The sequence below is a fragment of the Pan troglodytes genome, chromosome 7, assembly GCF_028858775.2.
Source record: "Pan troglodytes isolate AG18354 chromosome 7, NHGRI_mPanTro3-v2.0_pri, whole genome shotgun sequence".
NCBI lineage: Eukaryota > Metazoa > Chordata > Mammalia > Primates > Hominidae > Pan > Pan troglodytes.
Window position 1 is genome coordinate 34,992,934 of NC_072405.2, and position 15,704 is coordinate 35,008,637.

Genomic DNA, 15,704 nt, shown 5'->3' on the forward strand with positions numbered 1-15,704 from the left:
TTTGTTTCTCTCTCACAGAGTCAGCTGTGAAGATGGTGGCTGTAACGGACAGCTTCTTCCAGGCAGTGACTCAGGGATCCAGGCTGTCTCTTGAGGATATCTGGGGGGTTATGTATTTGCCCTGAAATACTTCACCCTGGTGATGTCATGTGTGATTTCCTCCCGCAGACCTTTAGTCAGAGCTAGACACTGTGAAGGGCTAGGAATTGTGAAAAGATTGTGTGAATGAACAGGAAGGTTAAATTTGAGGTGCCATAGGCCATGCATAAAGAACAGTCCAGATGGCACCTGGGACTGGATGCCTGGACACCATCCGAGCAGGAGATTAATAGAATTGAAAATCAGCAACGTAGGAGACAGAAGCCTTCAGGATGTCTGGGATCCTATAGGGAGGGTGTGTTGTTTGAAGAGCAGGGGCTGAAGGTGGAATCTTGGGGAGCTCATGACAGGCTGGCAGAGGTACTGAATTTCTCGAAGTCTCAGTTTCCTCATCTGCGAGACGAGCCTGATATTTCCTATAAAGGGATAGTGAGTGCACTGGGTGCTGCTGGGCAGGCAGTGGCTCCTCATAGGGGTGGTTCCCTTCCCCCTGCATTGTGTTGGACTGAACCTTGTGTGTTCTGTTTGTCAGGAACTGTGGTGTATGGCGAGCCCATCACTGCCAGCTTGGGAACGGACGGCTCCCATTACTGGAGCAAGAACTGGGCCAAGGCTGCTGCCTTTGTCACCTCCCCACCCTTGAGCCCTGATCCAACCACTCCAGACTTTCTCAACTCCTTGCTGTCCTGGTGAGTCCTGGCGAGTCCTGGCGACTTGTTCACACTTCACATTCTGTCTTTCTACAGACCAGACTGACCCGTTAGGTGAAAACAACATGGTGGCCAAGAGCAGCCATAAAACTGGGAGACCCTTGTTCACCAAACTAGGTTGACTACATGCGTACAGGGAATTGTCATTCTAGCACCATTTTGGGAGGGGATTCTGGATAAAAACCTGGGCCATGTTGAAAGTCAAGCCAAGAAGGGAGAGGAGGCGTCAAAAGGACTCCACTCGGGTTGGTGTGATGCCATTCATGAGACAGCCCACCAAATAGGTGTAGGCACACAGCATCTTGATGAAGCTGCAGCACCACATTATGTATTTTCTTTGCAGTGGAGACCTCCAGGTCACGGGCAGTGCCCATTGCACGTTTAACACTGCCCAGAAGGCTGTAGGAAAGGACAACTTCACCCTGATTCCGGAGGGCACCAATGGCACTGAGGAGCGGATGTCCGTCATCTGGGATAAGGCTGTGGTAAGGAGCGATGGCCTCACTCCTTGGTGGCTCTCAGCCTTCCTTGTCCTCCTCATCTGGGGGCCATGGGGCTCATGGAGGCCTTGAAATGACAGACAGTGGAGGACATCCTAGAAGCCAGTACTTATATGACAATATTTCTGAGGGTTGGAAATCTAAGACCTCTTCTAATAGGTCATTTCTTCCTAAATATTACATATATATTTCTTTTTAAAACAATTTTTAAATTTTTTTCAGACAAGGTCTTGCTCTGTCACCAGGCTGGAGTGCAGTGGTACAATCATAGCTCACTGTAGCCTCAAACTCCTGGGCTCAGGTGATCCTCCCACCTCAGTCTCCTGAGTAGCTAGGACCACAGGCTCAGACCACCATGCCTGGCTAATTTTTTTTTTTATTTTTTGTGGAGATGGGCATCTCACTATGTTGCCCAGGCTGGTCTCGAGTTCCCGGGTTTAAGCAATGCCTCGGCCTCCCAAAGTGCTGGGATTACAGGTGTGAGCCACCACGCCTGGCCTACCTGTGTATTTCTTATCATTATCATCAACGGAGCAGTAAAGACTGAAAACCTACACAGCTTTAGATGTGACTCTGGGTCAGTCAGGAACAAACTTCCTTAGCAACCAGGTGACTTACTCAGTTAATCCTCTTCTACTCTTGGAAATGGGCTCAATTTCCTTAAAAGTGTCTTTTAGGGCTCTCTGGACTTAGCATGTCTTCTACTGCCAGCTTCCAGTAGGCCTGCTATGAACATAACTGACCTTTAGAGGATCTTTGGGCTTTTTCATTTTAGTGTTTTAAAATATATTAACAGAATAGGTTTTCTGTTTTTTAGTGAATTGTTTAGATTATATGAAGAATATATCCTTATTTCCAGAAGAATAAGGAAGTAAATAAAAGTCACTGTGTTTCAGATATAACTACAGTTAACATTTTGGCAAATGTCTTTCCATTTTTTGCTACTACACAGGCACACACGTGTATATGTGACATGTGTGAGTGTGTAAATAATATTGGCATCATACAGCTGGGCCCACTCCCAGGTTCATGCCTATAATCCCAGCATTTTGGGAGGCCGAGGTGGGTGAATTATTTGAGCCCAGGAGTTCAAGACCAGTCTGGCAACATGGCAAAACCCTGTCTCTACTAAAAATACAAAAATTAGTGAGGCATGGTGGCGGGTGCCTGTAGTCCCAGCTACTCGGTGTGGGGGAGGCAGGAGGATCACCTGAGCCTTGGGAGGTTGAGGCTGCAGTGAGCCATGACTGGGCCACTGCACTCCAGACTAGGCGACACAGTGAGACCCTGTCTCAAAAAATAATAATAATAACAATAATATTGGCATCATACATACTATTTTGTAGTCTTTTTTTAAAAAAATTATATCATGGAAATATCTCCACCTGCTTAAATATACTTGAAAAAGTTGATTTGTAATAACAGACTCTTCCATGTGAATGCTAAACTGGGACTCATTATTTATTTTTTTGAGATGGAGTCTCACTCTGGAGTGCAGTGGTGCGATCTCAGCTCACTGCAACCTCCGTCTCGCGGGTTCAAGCGATTCTCCTGCCTCAGCCCCCTGAGTAGCTGAGATTACAGGCGTATGCCACCACACCCAGCTGATTTTTGTATTTTTAGTAGAGACAGGGTTTCGCCATATTGGCCAGGCTGGTCTCAAACTCCTGACCTCAGGTGATCCACCTGCCTTGACCTCCCAAAGTGCTGGCATTACAGACGTGAGCCACTATGCCTGGCCAGGACTCATTTATAATTCTTTTTTTTTGGCTGGGGGAGACAGTTTCACTCTTTCCCCCCAGGCTGGAGTGCAATGGCGTGATCTTGGCTCACTGCAACGTCCGCCTCCCGGGTTCATGCAATTCTCTTGCTTCAGCCTCCTGAGTAGCTGGGATTACAGGTGCCTGCCACCATGCCCGGCTAATTTTGGTATTTTTAGTAGAGACGGGGTTTTGCCATGTTGGCCAAGCTGGTTTCAAACTCCTGACCTCAGGTGATCCACCCACCTCAGCCTCCCAAAGTGCTGGGATTACAGGTGTGAGCCACCACGCCCAGCCACATTTATGTCTTTGGTTGTACATTTATGTTGTTTCTGGTTTTTTTTTTTTTAACTTGAATGACATTTTTATAATAGACACATTCTTGATTATGTTTGTAGGAGAAATTTCTACAAGTGGCATTGCTGGGTCAAAGGATGCATATATTTTTAACATTTTTGATACATATTGTCAAAGTTCCTTCCAGAAAGTTTGTACTGCTTTATACGCTACCACCAATATATGTCATTCCCCAGTGTCTTCTACCACCTGGCTGTCATCAGCAAAGATCCATTGTTTGCTGATTTGATAGGTGAATTTTGTGTCTCATTGTTTTACATTTAATTTATTCAATTACTGATTAGAGTGAAAATTTTTTCCTATGCTTAGTGGCCATTTGTACTTTCTTCCTCCTCTTAATACCAGCTTATTTCCTTTGCCCAGTTTTTTACTGGATTTAGAGTGGGTTTGGGAGGGGAAGCACTTGAGGAAATGTGATTGGCACCTAAAACCAGATGTGGGGCGGAGACTTCTAGGTTGGCTAGACTAGAAGATGCCATCTGGCCAGGCATGGTGGCTCATGCCTGAAATCCCAGCACGTTGGGAGAGCGAGGTGGGAGGGTTGCTTGAGCCCAGGACTTTGAGCCCAGCTGGGCAACATAGTGAGATCTGTCCTTAAAAAAAAATTAGCCTGGTATGGTGGTGCATGCCTGTCTTCCCAGCTACTCAAGAGGCTGAAAGAGGAGGATTGCTTGAGCCTGAGAGGCCGAGGCTGCAGTGAGCTGTGATCACTCTACTGCACTCTAGCCTCAATGACAGCAAGACCCTGTCTCAAAAAAAAGATTAAAAAAAAAAAGGAAGCCTAGATCTGTGGCTGTATTTTGTTGAAAAGGACAGCCAATTGGGCCAAATGATATTTCCTAAAGAGGGATTGTCACCCCTGCAAATTAAACGAATTTTTTTTGTTTTGAAATAATTATAGATTAAGAAGCAGTTGCAAAGATAGTACAGAGAGGGGTCCCGGGTACCCTTCACCCAGTTTCCCTCATGGTTACATCTTATATAAATGTAGAACAATATCAAAACCAGGACACTGACAGTGTCACAATGTGTGGGTATAGCTCTAGGCTATGTGGCCACCTGTGGAGTCATGTGACCATCACCACAATCAAGATGCAGGTCTAGTCCAGCATTTCAGAGACCAACCTCTTGCTGCTCCTCCCCTCCACCCTCCCTAACCCTGGAAGAACCCGTCTAGCCCCTCCTCTGTTCTCCATCTCTACCATTTTGTTATTTGGAGAATGTTATAGAAATGGAGTCATACAATGTGTGACCTTTGAGACGGTTTGTGTTTCACTTGGCACAACGCTCTTGACATCCATCTAAGCTGTCGTGTGTATCAATAGTCTGTTATTGAAAAGTAACTTTTTAACTCGTTTCTGCTGTGTGCCTCCTGTGCACACCTATGCTGTCTCCCTCAGGTCACTGGGAAGATGGATGAGAACCAGTTTGTGGCTGTGACCAGCACCAATGCAGCCAAAGTCTTCAACCTTTACCCCCGGAAAGGCCGCATTGCTGTGGGATCCGATGCCGACCTGGTCATCTGGGACCCCGACAGCGTTAAAACCATCTCTGCCAAGACGCACAACAGCGTAAGACCTGTTAACTGTGCAGACCCCATCCAAACGAATTACAGTCACAGAGACACAGACGGAGGGAGAGCCCCAGGGTTTCTAAAAAGAACTTGCTGTGATGGGAATGCGCTCGACTGAGGATGTTATGATTTGCAATTTGCTGGGAAAAGAATAGTTATTTCATTTTCTTTAGTGAGGTCAATAAGATTGTTACTCTCATAATCATTTTGGAATACCACAGCCTCTCTATCTATAGACCTTTAGAGCCTCTAAAGTGATGTCAGGATGTGCAAAGCTTCCAGAAGTCAGGCACTGCTCCGTTTTCATAGGTTGGCACAGCACTTCTCATGGCAGTACTTGGTGCAAGGGACCTCAATGAAGCAGTGAGATGTCCTCTCCTGAGATGCCCACTGGGGACTTTGATCCTCTTAAGCCATTGTTTTCTCAGGCCAGTATCCATGCAGAAAACTGGATGATAGCCATTCTTATTATCTTAAAGGAATTGATTGACTGACTTCTCCCTAACAGAAGTACCCCCCAGCCATTTGATTGTTGTTTTAGGATCTGCCGCTTTGGGTATCTCTTCCCTCTGGGTCTGGGCTTTAGAGCTTAGAGATGTCCTCTCTTGTTAACAGGACCCAGGGCAAGTCTGTTAATGTCTTAGGCTCCTCAGCTGAGAGTGAGGGGTTCAGACGAGGTCTCCAAGTGTCCTGTGATTCTGTGAGGTCAGCAGACATTAAGCAGAGTTGTTAGACACTGCCGATTCCTCACAAGCAATATGGTATAGGCAGAAAAACTGAAGGAATATGCCCAGAGGGAGAGCTTTGGGAAAGAAATGGGCCTCGGGCAGAAGCGTTTCATGTCAGGAACTCATTTGAATCTTGAAGACAGCTCAGGCCAGCAAGCACTGACACCTCCCCCACACGCCACGACAGCTTAGGGCAGGTTTCTGGCATTTCTCTGGGACAACCCTGGGACTTTGCCCTGTCCCAGTCCTTTCTCATTTGCACACACAGAGGTGTTTGGGCTGCAATGGGCTCAGGCTCAGCTCTGGCTTCTGCCACCTGTGAGGACCAGGGTGGTGGGTGTTTCTCAGAAGACTGTTCAAGTCTGTGTTTAAAGCTGTCTTTCTCCCTCCCCCACCACCACTCACTGGCTCAGCCTGGCAGCGCAGCCTTATGATCGCGCCCCTTACAGCTCAGATCATGACTTCTTGGGTGTCCTGACTGGCTATTTTATGGTCAGGGATCCTAGGGCCCTGCCCCATGAACCTCCCTATTCGTGTGCCTGTAACTTCACATTCTCATTGACTCTTTCATTTGACCTTCTCAATAAAGGGACTGGTATTATTATCCCAATTTGGGAAAATAAATAAACGGAGGCTTAGAGAGCTTAAGTGACCAGTCTAATGTTACATAGCGATTTTGCGGTTGAGCCAGAATTAGAACCCAAAATTGTTCAGGACTCTTCCCTGCCAGACTGCATATGCAGCCCCTTGGTCAGGCTTAGACGGGGAAAATGCTTCCCCTCTCTTGCAAGGTTGCTTCCCCCAGAGGTGCTATAAATGGCTGGCTGGGCTCGTTATTTAAGACACAAATGACCTAGCTGGGGAACTTGCATTTGGAGTTCTTAACCTAGAAGAAGAGACAGTGGGAAGGAGTGAAGATTTGGGAAGACAGATTCTGCCCTCCAGACATTTTCACCCCAACCTACCCTGCTTTTACCTCCAGGTGACCTATGGAAGAAATGTTGACTTTCAAAGCGGTGCTTTTCCATCCCCACCTGTTTTAAAGAGCGAGCACTAAGCATGTGCCTGTTCGTTCATCTTCTGGGAAAATGCAACTAGGAGACTTTCCCTGCATAGTACAGTGTTTCCTACCATGAGGCTAATTAGCTTTAATTCGGAGCATCTAGCTAACTATTATCGACAGCCCTGTTGCTAAGCCTTTGCTTGGATTTTCCAGGCATCTGGCCCGATGAGTAATTTTAGGGAGCCTGTGTGGATGTAGGTTAAAAATGTCTATGCATGGTGAGTGAGGAAGCCTCCCTGCATCATGGTTTGATGGAGAGTAGGCTCTGAGTATCTGGGAATTGTGATCTGACCCTTGGACTTGTCAATGTTAAGTCACTGAGAGTCATGGGGCTGGTTCTTCCATCTTTTAAAAATGATAGATGGCCCCAGAGGTCTTCTAGGTGCTCATTTATAAGCAACAAGACTCAACGCATGCATTGTGTGAGATCTTGGATGCTACAGGGCTGGCAAGTGTTAGCAAAGTGCAATAAAGAGCCAGACAGTGAATGAGTGAAGATTTTCTAAATGCCTACTGTGAGCCAAATAGTGAGCTAGATGCTTTTGTTCATTTTATTTCATTTGATTCTCACATGAGTCCTGCAAAGGGGGACCTACTTACCCCTCACAGATGAGGAGGTGGAGGCTCAGGGGTGTGAGGGATGCATCCAAAGTCACATAGCTGGTGAATGGTATACCTGGGGTGTGAACCCAGGGCAGATGTCTCCATGGCCGAGGCTGCGCCCATACTCTACCCAGTAGGGCACAAGAGGAGGTTGTCAGGGCATAAACTGTTAGCTGTGGAGTGATCCAGGCCTTAAAGGGTGACTCACACCCTTTCAAAGGTTGTTTCTGAGACGACCAGGGATGAGGCTTTTTGTATTGTCATCTTCACATACGCCTCGGGAGGGTGCAGATGAAGAAACTGAAGCTGAGACAGGATTAAAGCAATCTCCCCAGAGTCACACAACTTCTGGATTTTACCGTATCTGAGATGCCATTGATTTTAAGATATTCCATTAGGTTATGTACCACGATGAAAGAAAACATGCCCAAGACGAGGAGTCTCATAGGAGACTGGGCCACCAGGGGCCAGCGTGTGCTTATTATGGCATCTCTGGGGAGACCATCTGCTGTGCAGACAGGGGTGGCAGAAAATCTCGCAGGCCTCGACCTTGGCATTGGTTGCCAAGAGGGAAAAATGTCTCCCCCAAGAATTGGAACTGGAAGTGGGTGCTTGTCCAGCCTTGTGGTCTGAATGCATGCCGCCTGTGTGGTCCAGAACAATGTCAAGCTGAGAATTTACTGTAAAATGCCCTCAGTGGGGTTGTCCCCCAACCCAGTGGCACAAACAAACCCATATCCCCCTAGAAGAACTTGGCTTTAGTCTAGGCTGGCAGTACCCGCGTGGCTCTGGCTGCTATAAGACACATTCTGACTTCAGGGATGAGTGTCTTAGAATTGATGAAAGACAATTTTAAGTCTTGGGTCTCAGTAATCCAAGTGCAGAGTCCTCTTCCCTCCCTGCTGGCGCCTCTCTGCTATGGTTCCTTTGGTAGCTTCTGCATGACTGCTTTGAGACTCAGAGCAATGTACTGACAGCCCTCATGGTTGTTTTCACCCAACATTGTATGCGGGGCATTGTGCATTTACATGCCCGATGTGAGCTGCTGAGCTGGCCGAATCCGTGTTACCAGCCGCTGCACTAAGCAGAAATGTCATCTTGAACTGCAGGGTGCTAGCACAGCTCTCTGTTCAGAGGCCAGCTCCCTGAGTGCTGATAACCTGGTCTGAACTTTCCCAGAAGCCCAGGGTGCTTTTTATGGTTGGAGCAACCTATTAATCCTCTAGTCCAGACTCAGCCACAGCCATTGGTCCCCGTGAACCAAACAGGCAGGAAGAAGCGGGGGGAGGCATTTGGGATCTGGGAAGTAGCACTGGGTTAGCAGAAGCTGCAGGATGGAGTTTTTGATGTCAGGGTGCAATGACTCCTGTGTTCTGTTGCTTCATTACCAACCACAAACTCACATCCATATGGAGACCCCACCTATTTTCCAAGAGGGCACACAGATGTGTCTCTGTTTGACCCGGAAAAACTTGAAACCAGAAGGATAGCTACATAGCTACATTGTTCTGGAAATTAACTAGCCCTCAATCATTTTATCGGAGGCATGTCTCTTCAGTGACCACAATCCTTTCATTTAGGGACTTCAGTTTAACCACACCGCAAACAGACTGGAAAACCAGGCTAGCCAGTGGGAAAACCTACTTGTGGATGGCTCATTTCAAGATTAAATTTAGAACTTGGTCAGAGAAGGCCTTTGGAATTCAACCGGAATGGAGCTGGAGATGGTGGGAACACAGTCTCTGTTAATAGGAGGAATCATTTTCTTTATATTTGTGTAGCATTTACAAACATGCACCCTTTTCACACAATTATTCTGTTTAATTATTTTTCTTTCTAATGTGGAGAGGTAGAAAAAGTTATTTCATATTCTAGACAGGGAAATGGAGACACAGCAAGTAAGTGCCTGCTGGGGTGCCCAGTTGGGACAGGATCCCTGTCTCTGAGTCTCTCTTTTGTCTCTGTGGGGTTGGGGCAGTGGGTGCTGCCGGGTGGATTGAGTCCAGCCAGAGTGGCCTGTTCTAGAGTTTACTGTGCCTTCTTCTCAGTCTCTCGAGTACAACATCTTTGAAGGCATGGAGTGCCGCGGCTCCCCACTGGTGGTCATCAGCCAGGGGAAGATTGTCTTGGAGGACGGCACCCTGCATGTCACCGAAGGCTCTGGACGCTACATTCCCCGGAAGCCCTTCCCTGATTTTGTTTATAAGCGTATCAAGGCAAGGAGCAGGGTGAGTAGTTTTGTTCTGATGAATTTTTTGTTAAATCACAAATTAAGTTCAAGGCCGCAAACATTTATTAAGCACCTTGAGACAGAATATTAAGATGAATTTAGTGGATTCCAGGGATAAGAGGGAGTCTGAATTTTTTATTCCTGGCATTTAAAATACTGGAGAAGGAGTCAGGCGTGTCCACAGAGAGCCCTAGCAAAGTGAGATCATGGTATATGCTATGATAAGGAGTGTGGAGTAAGGACCCAGAGGAGGGAGCCACTGCCCATAGCTGGGGAGAGTGTCATGGGGAGAGGACATTTTGAGTTGGGCTTTGAAGGTTAAGTAGGAGTCTGTCAAGTCAAAGAAGGGAGACGAGGGAATTTGATAAGAGTATCATGAGCATAGAAAATGTACAGTGTATTCAGGGCATGTGAAGCAGGAAAGAGATGGAGCTATAAGGGAATTAAAAGGAGAATGCAATTGGAAAGAAAGTTTGGGGCCAGATCTTGAACATGATACCAGATCCGCCTCACAGCATGCTTAGGGGATTCTTACAGGGTTTAAAGTTGAAGTGTCTTGGGGGGAAAATTGTAAGGCGTGTTAGTTTTTGTAGAGTTAACCAGTTACTGGACCTTGTGGGGAGTTTTGGCCTGGCATGGTGGGAGCTGGCCCCACACAACACCTGTCCACCTGTCTGTAAGGAGAGCCCTCCATCCCTAGATCTCACAGGCCATCCTCCCTCCAGGAGGGTTTCTAGAGAGGTATCCTCTGTGGCTGTGGCCTGAGCTGGGGGGACTCTTGTGTTTTGCAGCTGGCTGAGCTGAGAGGGGTTCCTCGTGGCCTGTATGACGGACCCGTGTGTGAGGTGTCTGTGACGCCCAAGACAGTCACTCCAGCCTCCTCGGCCAAGACGTCTCCTGCCAAGCAGCAGGCCCCACCTGTCCGGAACCTGCACCAGTCTGGATTCAGTTTGTCTGGTAGGGTTGGGGCTTGGGGAGGGCACAGTTCTGCAGGGCCAGCTCGCTGGTGCTGGCGAGGCTACAGTTGCATTTGGAAAGGACACAGAAATAGAAGTGAATGATATTCCCTTTCTCTCCAACGTGAGAAATACAGTGGACTCAGATCTCTGGAGATGTATTTTCTTTTTCTTTTTTTTGAGACAGGGTCTCGCTCTGTCACCCAGACTGGAGTGCAGTGGCACGATCTTGGCTCACTGCAACCTCCACCTCCTGGTTCAAGTGATTCTCATGTCTCAGCCTCCCAAGTAGCTGGGATTACAGGCATGCACCACCATACCTGGCTAATTTTTGTATTTTTAGTAGAGACGGAGTATCACCATGTTGGCCAGGCTAGTAGAACTCCTGACTTCAGGTGATCTGCCCGCCTCGGCCTCCCAAAGTGCTGGGATTACAGGTGTGAGCCACCGGGCCCGGCCTAGCTTGGCCTGGAGATGTATTTTCATAGTTAATGACTGGTTGGGTTTCAGAATCTTGAGATCAGTTTGTGTCACACAATGCCCATACTGTGTTTTACCTAATATATTAAGAAGACATTTGTTCAATTTCTTAGGTCCATCATAAGAAAGGACACTGTGGTATTTCAGGACTTCTCTCCTACAGTATATTGTAGTTTAGCTTGTGGAGTCTGGAGTTTCAACAGCCTAACTTCAGAGCTCAGCTCTGGCTGTGCCTCAGTCTCCTCGCCTGTATAATGGCAATAATAGTAGTTGCTCCCCCGTGAGGTTGTTGTGAGGGTTAAATGGGTTAATATATATGTACAGTGCTTAGAACGGGGCCATTTGAGAACTGTTAGTTGTATTTGCTTGGGTAATTTGTGTGATATCCCCTTGGTGAGAGGAAAGGGTTCAGATTTTTAAGTTTCCTTGCTTGAAACTTCCTTCCCGTCTTTCATTTGGCCCATGACTAGAACATTCCACTCTTGTAGCTCCCTGGGCCACGGATTCCTATGGCGTATTAAAGAAATTGTTAAACCAGTGAGAATTCTTTTTTCTTGCTGGTTGTGTGGGTTTTTAGAAAGTTACCTGTGTCCCATATATGGATTACCAATTTTCAAAACATTTAAAAATAATGAACGTTACTTTGTTGTAAGTAAAACGTGTATAATCATGTCTGTGTTATCTGATCTCTCAAGGCTGTTCCAATATAAGCTGCCGTCGTTCCTCCTACTTGTGATTCTGTGTGTAGGATTAGGGGATTAGAATGCCAGAAGAGGGCTATGTCCTCAGAAAAGCCACAGCCAATTTGACTAATCAGAACAGGGGACAGGACAGAGTCTAAGATGTAGTGATATTTTGTATATAGTTTTACTTTCTCCAGTAATAGATCCAACAGCCTTTATACAGTGTCTGATTCTTTGGTTACCTTAGGCTCATCTCCTTTTTAAAAAGTTTATTTTTATTTTTAGAGATATAATAGTATCTCACTGTGTCACCCAGTACCCAGGCTAGAGTGCAGTGGTGCAATCACAGCTCACTGCAGCCTCGACCTCCTGGGCTCAAGTGATCCTCCCAGCTCAGCCTCCCCAGTAGCTGGTACTACAGGCTTCCATCGTCATGCCTGGCTAATTTTTTAATTTTTTTTTTTTTACAGAGATAGGCTCTCACTGTGTTGCCCAGACTGTTCTCAAACTCCTGGACTCAAGCAATCTTCTCACCTCAGCCTCTCCAAGTGCTGTTAGTAGGATTCCAGGCATGAGCCACCATGCCTGGCCTCCACCTCCTTTCTGTAGTCTAAACTTCAGTGAGGTTTTAAGAGAAGAACAAAGAACGTGAGGCCGGGCAGGGTGGCTCACACCTCTTATCCCAGCACTTTGGGAGGCAGAGGTAGGAGGATTGCTTGAGCCCAGGAGTTTGAGACCAGCGTCAGCAACATAGCGAGACCCCTCTTTACAAAAAATTTAAAAATTAGCTAGGTATGGGGACCTGTGGCTGTGGTCCCAGCTTCTTGAGGGGGCCGAGTGGGAGGATGGCTTAAGCCCAGGAGATTGAGGCTGTGGTGAGCTATGATGGTGCCATAGCACTCTGGTCTGGAAAACAGAGCAAGACGCTGTCTCCAAAAAAAAAGAATGCGACTAGCACTTTTCCTCCTGAGCTGTGAGATTTCACCTTCAAGCAGGATCTTGTGTGACCGTCCTGGCCCCTCACCCGCTGCTCTCTTCTCCTCTCCCTCCAGGTGCTCAGATTGATGACAACATTCCCCGCCGCACCACCCAGCGTATCGTGGCGCCCCCCGGTGGCCGTGCCAACATCACCAGCCTGGGCTAGAGCTCCTGGGCTGTGCCGTCCACTGGGGACTGGGGATGGGACACCTGAGGACATTCTGAGACTTCTTTCTTCCTTCCTTTTTTTTTTTTTTTTTTTTTTTTTTAAGAGCCTGTGATAGTTACTGTGGAGCAGCCAGTTCATGGGGTCTCCCTTGGGGCCCTGCACCCCGTCTCTCACCAAGAGTTACTGATTTTGCTCATCCACTTCCCTACACATCTATGGGTATCACACCTAAGCCTACCCACCAAGCTCATACAGGGAACCACACCCAACACTTAGACATGCGAACAAGCAGCCCCCAGCGAGGGTCTCCTTCGCCTTCAACCTCCTAGTGTCCGTTAGCATCTTCCTTTTCATGGGGGGAGGGAAGATAAAGTGAATTGCCCAGAGCTGCCTTTTTCTTTTCTTTTTAAAAATTTTAAGAAGTTTTCTTTGTGGGGCTGGGGAGGGGCCGGGGTCGGGGAGAGTCTTTTTTTTTTTTTTTTTTTTTTAATACTAAATTGGAACATTTAATTCCATATTAATACAAGGGGTTTGAACTGGACATCCTAATGATGCAATTACGTCATCACCCAGCTGATTCCGGGTGGTTGGCAAACTCATCGTGTCCGTCCTGAGAGGCTCCAGAATGCCCACCCGCATCGCCATTCCGTAGTCTTCAGGGTCAGCTGTTGATAAAGGGGCAGGCTTGCTTTATTGGCCTAGATTTTGCTGCAGATTAAATCCTTTGAGGATTCTCTTGTCTTTTACCATTTTTCTGCGTGCTCTCGCTCTCTCGCTCTCTCTTTCTCTCTCTAGCTTTTTAATTCATGAATATTTTCGTGTCTGTCTCTCTCTCTCTCTGTGTTTCCTCCAGCCCTTGTCTCGGAGACGGTGTTTTCCTCCCTTGCCCAGTTATCTTTTCACCTCCCAGGTCTACCATTTCATGGTGGTCATTGGGTCCGCCTAAAGGATTTGAGCGTTTGCCATTGCAAGCATAGTGCTGTGTCATCCTGGTCCATGTGGGACTGGTGCTAACCACCTGCCATCATGAGGATGTGTGCTAGAGTGTGGGACCCTGGCCAAGTGCAGGAATGGGCCATGCCGTCTCACCCACAGTATCACACGTGGAACCGCAGACAGGGCCCAGAAGCTTTAGAGGTATGAGGCTGCAGAACTGGAGAGATTTTCCTCTGTGCAGTGCTCTCTGGCTAAAGTCACGGTCAAACCTAAACACCGAGCCTCATTAACCCGAGTGAACCAACCAAAGTCACCAGTTCAGAAGTGCTAAGCTAATAGGAGTCTGACCCGAGGGCCTGCTGCTTCCTGGTTAAGTATCTTTTGAGATTCTAGAACACATGGGAGCTTTTTATTTTCGGGGAAAAACCGTATTTTTTTCTTGTCCAATTATTTCTAAAGACACACTACATAGAAAGAGGCCCTATAAACTCAAAAAATCCTTGGGAAACTTAAAGTCCGTTCTACTTTGCAAGAGGAGAAATGTGTTTCATGAACGATAGATCACATCAGAACTCCTGTGGGGAGGAAACCTTACAAATTAAACACATGGCCCCCTTAGAGACCACAAGCGATGTCGTATCTCCATCCTTCCCTCTCCTTTTCTGTCACCTTTCCCCCTAGCTGGCTCCTTTGGACCTACCCCTGTCCTTGCTGACTTGTGTTGCATTGTATTCCAAACGTGTTTACAGGTTCTCTTAAGCAATGTTGTGTTTGCAGGCTTTTCTAAATACCAAATCTGCTTTTTGTAAAGCGTAAAAACATCACAAAGTAGGTCATTCCATCACCACCCTTGTCTCTCTACACATTTTGCCTTTGGGGATCTGGTTGGGGTTTTGGGTTTTTTGTTGTTGTTGTTTATTTGTTATTTTAAAGGTAAATTGCACTTTTAAAAAAATAATTGGTTGACTTAATATATTTGCTTTTTTTCTCACCTGCACTTAGAGGAAATTTGAACAAGTTGGAAAAAAACAATTTTTGTTTCAATTCTAAGAAACACTTGCAGCTCTAGTATTCACTTGAGTCTTCCTGTTTTTCCTGTACCGGGTCATGGTAATTTTTGGTTGTTTTGGTTGTTTTCTTAAAAAACAAGTTAAAACCTGACGATTTCTGCAGGCTGTGTAAGCATGTTTACCTGTTGGCTTGCTTTGTGTGTCTGTTAAATGAATGTCATATGTAAATGCTAAAATAAATCGACAGTGTCTCAGAACTGAATAACTGCAGTGACTTGATGCTCTAAAACAGTGTAGGATTTAAGAATAGATGGTTTTTAATCCTGGAAATTGTGATTGTGACCCATGAGTGGAGGAACTTTCAGTTCTAAAGCTGATAAAGTGTGTAGCCAGAAGAGTACTTTTTTTTTTGTAACCACTGTCTTGATGGCAAAATAATTATGGTAAAAAACAAGTCTCGTGTTTATTATTCCTTAAGAACTCTGTGTTATATTACCATGGAACGCCTAATAAAGCAAAATGTGGTTGTTTCAGGGGTGTGTCTGTATTGAGATGTTCGGGAGGTGGCTGCTTGACTTGGGCCTCCAACCAGACTTCCCCTCCACAAGCATTCACGGAGCCCTCGGCTTCAGTTTGGTGAATATACCAATTCAAGAGTTTTCACTCCATGTCACAGGCTGCTACGTCCAGGCCACGGGATTCTAATTCTAAGCAAAGATGCAGCCTGCGGGTGCGTGGCAAACCAAGTGTCAGAAATTCACAGACTCTATCCTGGAGAGCCCTCCAGAATCAAGCTGCATACTGAAGCTTGAAACTGGGAATGGGGTGGGACCACATGCTTTCATGTGGGTGACCCCTCTGGGCTCTCT

General features: G+C 46.6%; 1 protein-coding gene across 3 annotated transcripts in view; it reads left to right on the top strand.

The window, feature by feature from the left end:
- Positions 1–15,368, top strand: part of DPYSL2 (dihydropyrimidinase like 2) — a 140,954-nt gene extending 125,586 nt beyond the window's left edge. For all 3 annotated transcript variants that reach the window (XM_001161598.8, XM_001161649.8, XM_054656606.2), the window contains exons 9-14: positions 632–788; positions 1,153–1,294; positions 4,827–4,997; positions 9,442–9,621; positions 10,415–10,580; positions 12,795–15,368. In XM_001161598.8, the coding sequence (XP_001161598.2) occupies positions 632–788; positions 1,153–1,294; positions 4,827–4,997; positions 9,442–9,621; positions 10,415–10,580; positions 12,795–12,886 (908 nt within the window). In that variant the 3' untranslated portion in view covers positions 12,887–15,368. The remainder of the gene's footprint in view (positions 1–631; positions 789–1,152; positions 1,295–4,826; positions 4,998–9,441; positions 9,622–10,414; positions 10,581–12,794) is intronic.
- The last annotated feature ends 336 nt before the right edge of the window (positions 15,369–15,704 follow it).